The sequence below is a fragment of the Propithecus coquereli genome, unplaced genomic scaffold (assembly GCF_000956105.1).
Source record: "Propithecus coquereli isolate 6110/MARCELLA unplaced genomic scaffold, Pcoq_1.0 Scaffold235, whole genome shotgun sequence".
NCBI classification, from domain to species: Eukaryota; Metazoa; Chordata; class Mammalia; order Primates; family Indriidae; genus Propithecus; species Propithecus coquereli.
In genome coordinates this window covers 4,186,352-4,192,818 of record NW_012147897.1, presented here as the reverse complement: position 1 = coordinate 4,192,818, position 6,467 = coordinate 4,186,352, and the positions used below count along the sequence as shown (strand labels likewise).

General features: G+C 47.4%; 1 protein-coding gene across 1 annotated transcript; it reads left to right on the top strand.

Moving 5' to 3' along the window:
- The first annotated feature begins 351 nt into the window (after nt 1-351).
- On the top strand, nt 352-1,979 carry LIPT2 (lipoyl(octanoyl) transferase 2 (putative)). The gene is made up of 2 exons (XM_012645605.1): nt 352-839; nt 1,299-1,979. Exons 1-2 carry the CDS (start codon nt 374-376, stop codon nt 1,526-1,528), a joined length of 696 nt encoding a protein of 231 aa, XP_012501059.1. The 5' UTR covers nt 352-373; the 3' UTR covers nt 1,529-1,979.
- Nucleotides 1,980-6,467: the final 4,488 nt, after the last annotated feature.

The window sequence follows — 6,467 nt, the reverse complement described above, 5'->3', positions numbered from 1 at the left end:
ACCACATTACCCTGTTTTTCCTCTTCATAGCACTTATCACTACATGAAATAACCTTATTTACTTAACACTTTAATACTTATCATCTGCTGTAAGAATGTAAGCTTACCAGGACAGATCTTTTTTCTCATACGTTGTGCATCCTGTATCAAGCGCCTGGGGCAGGGCCTGGAGAACACACCAAGCACTAAATATTGGTCGTTGAAATGAATGGATGCACTAGGCCGACCCTGCGCTGGGTCGGGGATCACATATCCTCCAAGGAGCATTCAGGAGCCGCGGGTTAGGTCCTGCCCTCGAGTCCCCGCCCCTCTCGGCACGCCCCCGGGTCCACGCAGCGGGCGGGCGGGCCCCGCCGACGCCGCAGCGGGTGCGATGCCGCAACCCGCGGTACGGCTGGTGTGGCTGGGTCGGGTGCGGTACGCCGAGCTGCTGGCGCTGCAGGACCGCTGGCTGCGGGAGCTGCAAGCCGAGCCAGGCACCGAGGCCCTGTCGGGGACTGATGCGGGCGCGCTCCTGCTCTGCGAGCCCGCGGGGCCCGTGTACACGGCCGGGCTGCGCGGCGGCCTGACGCCCGAGGAAACTGCGCGACTGCGGGCCTTGGGCGCCGAGGTGCGCGCCACAGGCCGCGGCGGCCTGGCCACCTTCCACGGCCCAGGCCAGCTACTCTGCCACTCGGTGCTCGACCTGCGGCGCCTCGGCCTGCGCCTGCGCACGCACGTGGCGGCGCTGGAGGCGTGCGCCGTGCGCCTGTGTGAGCTCCAGGGGCTGCCGGGTGCCCGCGCGCGTCCCCCGCCCTACACCGGCGTCTGGCTGGAAGAGCGCAAGATCTGCGCGATCGGTAAGCGCCGCAGGACTGGGGCGGGGCCTGGTGGGGCTGGACCAATGGAGGTGTGGGGAGAGCCCGGGCCAGAGAAGGGGTGTGTTGAGAGGTCCTCACCCGTCCTCTAGTCCAGCACGCTTTGTGATGGATGGAGAGACACGAGTAAATGAATTTCCAGGTTACGTCCTATGAATCACAATATAATGACAATAAGGGTGCTAACTAATTTTCAAGCTTTTTTTTTTTTAAGCAACAGAATCTGTTTAAGGACATTCCCTGAAATTCCCGTAAGTGCAGCTGCTGTGGAGCCACACATCCCTACCCCGCATCTGTTCCCCATTCCCATCAGTGCACAATCCCTGTTGCTCCAGAAACAAAATTTGAAAACCAGTGATCTAGTCCAGTTCTCTCATCGCACCGGGAGGGATCCTGAGAAGGGAGGGTATCTATTCTATGACCCTTTGTCTCGCCTTGCAGGAGTCCGCTGTGGAAGGCACATCACATCCCATGGCCTGGCTCTGAATTGCTCTACAGACCTCACGTGGTTTGAACACATTGTGCCCTGCGGGCTGGTGGGGACAGGTGTCACTTCCCTGAGTAAGGAGCTCCAGAGGCACGTCACTGTGGAAGAAGTAGTGCCACCTTTCCTTGTGGCCTTTAAAGAGACCTACAAGTGCACATTGATCTCCGAGGACAACTGCAACTGAAGAGCATTCATGTTATCACAGCCAGAATAGTCCTGCCTTGGGAAGCCCCAAATCTGACTCGAGTCACCTTCCAAAATCCAGACTCTAGACCTGGCCTGTCATTCACTGACCATGAGACTAAGGGCAAATCATAAGCTCTGAGCCATTGTTTCCATATGTATCCTGGTCTGTTTATATCTTCCCACCTACCTCAGAGATACTAGCTGTGAAAACACTATGAAAAGCAACACATGTGATATAAAACGTTAGCACCACTGCTGCCATCAGTTTCTCAGCGTAGAGAAACTCAGATGTCATAGATTGTCATTTCTCAATTATTGTTATTTCTTCTGTACTGTATATAGCTGGGCAATTCTGGGCTCTTTTTCCTTTTGTGGAAATCAAATCTCTGGATGACCCAGGTAAAGGTGATGTGATGTGCTTTTGCAAGAGACCTGGATACTTTAGGCAATAAAAGGAAAAGCCTCTTAAAGAACAAAATGTCTTCCTGGGTTGGATTTCCCAAGTTTGATAATTTAGCTAGTTTTAGTTGGGGTAACCTGAGCTAGGCCAGAGGCTGGGAAAGACAAGAATAATTTCTCACACTGTACATATGCCAAAGATATTAATAGTTTTTCTTTTATGAGACCTCTAATTTTATAAGGCTTTGTATTAGCTACCTATTACTGTGTAAAAAATCACCAAAACTTAGTGACTTAAAACAACAGACATTTATTATCTCATATATTTTTTGTGGGTCAGGAATTTGAGAGAAGCTTAGCTGAGTGTTTCTAGGTTGAGGTCTCCATGAACTTATAGTCAAGATGTCAGCTGGGGCTGCAGTCATCTAAAGGCTTGACTGGGGCTGGCGGATGAGCTTCCCAGATGGTTGTTGACAGGAGCTCTCAGTTCACCATGTGGACCTCTCCATAGGGTGCTTAAATATTCTCATGACAGGGCACTTGCTCTGGCTTCTCCCAGAGCAAGTGATGTCAGAGAGAGACAAGATGGGAGCCTCAATGTCTTTCATGACCCAACCTTGGAAGTCACACAGTCATTTCTGCAGTCCTCTAACAGATGAGCCCTATTCAGTGTGGAAGGGACTTCACAAGAGCAACAAGAAGTGAGGATCTTTAGGCAGCATCTTGGAAACTGGCTGCCACAGCCTGTTACGAGTGCAAAGAACCTGGAATGAGAAGTCAGGGGACCCTGATTCCAGTCCCGATTCTGAAGGGCCAGTGGGGCAGGCATCCTGTAGGAGAGACGTCTCCAAGAACAGGTGGGCAGTGGGCAGTCAGAGCTGGGGAGGGTGAAGAACAGGAGGCCAGTGTTCAGCTGAGCTCTGGCTGTACAATCAGATCAGGACACTGCTGTGGGTTCCTGACTCTCCTTCCTGCTTGGACAGATCCCACCTCCGCTTTCCCACTGGGGGCCCTTCCTCAAGGAAGGAAGCTGAGCGTATGAAGGAGGATATTTAACACCCTGGCTTTCCCCCTTTGAGAAAGCCTCTTCTTGTTTGTGCAGAGTCTTTTCCTCATAGATAAACAGATTGTCTAGCATCGGGTGAACCAGTGCTCAGGGTGAGGACGTGACCAACTGCAGTTACTGGTCCAGCATCTTGTTCCTCTGGTGAGGCTGGCAGGAAACTCGACAGAACCCAGCTCTGGCAGCGTTACCAGGTGTGCCTTGTTGTGTAAAAAGGCTCTTTCTGAAAACTCCCATGGACATCACATGTTTGCAATCCAAATCTGATATTTTTAACCAAATTGTCATTTACTGTACATATTATCACACCATGCCATATTATATCTATAAAGTAAAAAAAAAAAACACTTGCACTCTCACGTAACACATCCTTTTCATTTGTGTGTGTTTTTAGTACGGATCGTGAGCAGACATTTTATTTTTAATGTACTTTTAATTATGTAGATAAAATTTTGTATGCTCTTTTAAAGCAAACATAATACTACAAACATTTCCCCACATTGCTACATAGTCTTTATAATTATATTTTTGAATGCCTTAACTTTGTTTTTATTTTTTAAAAAACTTTGATCATTTTTTTATTATTGGTAATGCATGCAAGGGAAGAAAATTTAAAAGGTACAGAATGGTGGCATTGAAATGTAAGTCTTGCTCTGACTTTTCTCCCTAGTAAAACCCAGTTTCTTTCGCTGGAGGCCTACGTGATGATAAGTGTCTTATTTATATACTTTAGAGATATACATATATAAGCATATATGACAATATGTATTCTTCTTCATATAGCAGCATACCATATGCACAGTCCTACACTTGTGCAATTGTTTCAGATCAGTATATAAAAAGCATCATCATTCTTATTAGTAACTATGTAGTATTCCATTGAACTTATTTAGCTAGCCTCTACTGAGGACATTTAGATTATTACTAATCTTATGCTTTTATAAACCAAGATACAATAAGAATCCATATATAAATTGTGTGTGTGTGTTATTTCACACATGGTGAGTACAAAGTTTGCATTTCTAAAAATGATTTTCTGAGTCATAGGATATATGCATTTTATTTTAATATTTTCATATTGCCATCCATAAAAGTTATACCAATGTATACTCCCATCAGCAATGTACAAGGGTAATGCCTGAATTTTAAATGCTCCAACATCTTTGTCTTAGTCTGTGTTGCTATAAAGGAATACCTGAGGCTGGGCAATTCATAAAGAAAAGAGGTTTTATGTGACTCACAGTTCTTCAGGCCATACAAGAAGCATGGCACCAGCATCTGCTCTGCTTCTGGTGACGGCCTCAGGAAGCTTCCGCTCATGGCAGAAAGTGAAGAGGAGCCAGTGTGTGCAGATCTCATGGTGAGAGAGGAAGCGAGAGAGAGGGGAAAGGTGCCAGGCTCTTTTTAACAACCAGATCTCATAACTAAAGAGTGGGAACTCTCTTATTCCCTGGAGGATGGCACCAAGCCATTCATGAGGGATCTGCCCCCACAATCCAAACACCTCCAACAGTGGGGATCAAATTTCAACATGAGACTTGGCAGGGCCAAACAAACCATATCCAAACCATAGCAATCTTAGAATGTTATTTTTAAAGCTTTTTATTATAAAATATTTTAAACATATAACAATGAACCTCCATGTACCTATCATACAGCTAAAGCAATCATCAACTCATGGCCAATCCTAGTTTATCTAAACTGGTACCACCTTCCTGCCTCCCCTGGATTATTGTGAAGCAAATCACAGATACCATATTATTTCAATCAAAAATATTTCAGTATGTATTTCCCAAAGATAAAGACTCTTTTAGAACTCTCTTTAACCACAATATCATCATCACACATAGAAATACTTCTTCAATAGCAACAAATATTAGGTTAATTTTGAAAAAATCTAAATACCACATGAGCTGAAAGCAAGGTAGGGAGGGGCGACTCCCAAAAGGAGAGAAAGTTTCTGTCCCCAAAAGAACAGATTCTGGGCAGGCCAAGACATCAGGTGTCTACTACAGCCTCAGAGACAAGTAGGAAATTTGGGGATAGACAAGAAGGCAAGGTGTATTTCAGGTAGAGGAGAAGCACACAAGTCTCCGATAGGAAGCTGTTCGGGAGCAGGGGCCTGTCTTGCTCCAGACAACAGCGGCTGCTTTAGGTGGCCTATGCATATTCCCCTGGCCTTGCCATTTCAGTGCCATAGGTCTCCTGGCTGCCAGCATCTGTACTTTTTGTCTGAGGACTTTTGGAAGGGCAGGGGCTGTCAACCCGTGTGTCAGGCTGGATGTGCTGGAGAATTAATGTCCCCTGGGAGTATCCCTCGACTAATGACTGACTCTGCTAGTCCCCTTGCCTCTACTGAGGGATAACTCTGCATGTGTGTTCTACACAGGCCTCCAGAGTTCCCTAGCAGGGCTAAGCTTGCTAACAGTACTCCTCATCACAGGCTCCCTTCTCCCCTGTCTCACTTCCCCACTCCCCGAGTGGTATTTCCTGGGATCACCTCACACATGAACCACTTGTGCTCAGTTCCTTGTCTCAGGGCCTGCTTCTGGGGGAATCCAAATTAGCCTCAAATACATTCTTCTAAAAGTAAAACTTCAGTCAGTATCGTTTTTTGGTTTTTTGTTTTGTTTTGCTGTCACATTATCCTATAGACTGATGTGGGTTTACAAATATCTAAAACCTCTGAGGCATGGCCCCGCCTTCCAGGAGCTCCTGATCTGAGGGGGAAGCCAATTATAAGCACTTCTCAGCTCTCAAAATGCTGTCTCAGCCATCACTTCACTTGCTCCTTGGAGCCCTGTGAGGTTTGCAAGGCCAAGATTCCTGTTTTGCAAGTGAGGAACCAGAGGCTCAAAGCGGTGCAGTGACTTGGCCCAGGTCCCATTTCCTGTGATATCCTCTGCTGACCACTCCCTCTGCTTGTGCCTGTCTCAGCCCCATCCAGGTGTTCTCTTATCACTAGGAAGAATTAGGGGATCCCGCATTTCTCTGTGGGTTCAGCCAGAGCTCTGGTAAAAACACCCACATCTGTTGCTTGTTTTCCAAATGTTTGATGACCTTGGAGGTGGAAGATTGGAAGCACCATAAAACAAACTGTGCTCTGACACCCCCAGGCTGCTACATCACTCCCTCTTGGACTGAGGGCTCCCCCAGGAGGGCAACGTTTTCCCAACAATTTGGAGGCTCATGAAGTCAGGGCCAGTCTTCCCGCGTGAGACTCTACTCTCCCCAAGAACAGCGGCTTATACCCGGGTGATACATGTAAAAAGTGGGAAAGTAGAGGGATGGGGCTGGTCGGGGACACAGAGGAGGGCATCTAATTTAGTGCAGGGGATATTTCCAGGAGGAGGTAGCATCTAAGGATGAGTTAGCCAGCCCTGGGAGGAAGGGTGTCCCGAGCAGGGAGAATGGCACAGGCAAAGGCCTGGAGGTGTTAGAGAGCATGTGGGCATTTGAGGAACTGAAGCCTGTC

What these genes read in the sequence shown, in the direction of transcription:
- LIPT2 (XM_012645605.1), top strand. Translation starts at nt 374, where the DNA reads ATGCCGCAACCCGCGGTACGGCTGGTGTGGCTGGGTCGGGTGCGGTAC. An exon ending in GCGCAAGATCTGCGCGATCG is followed by an intron (nt 840 to 1,298) that starts GTAAGCGCCGCA and finishes CTCGCCTTGCAG; the next exon opens with GAGTCCGCTGTGGAAGGCAC.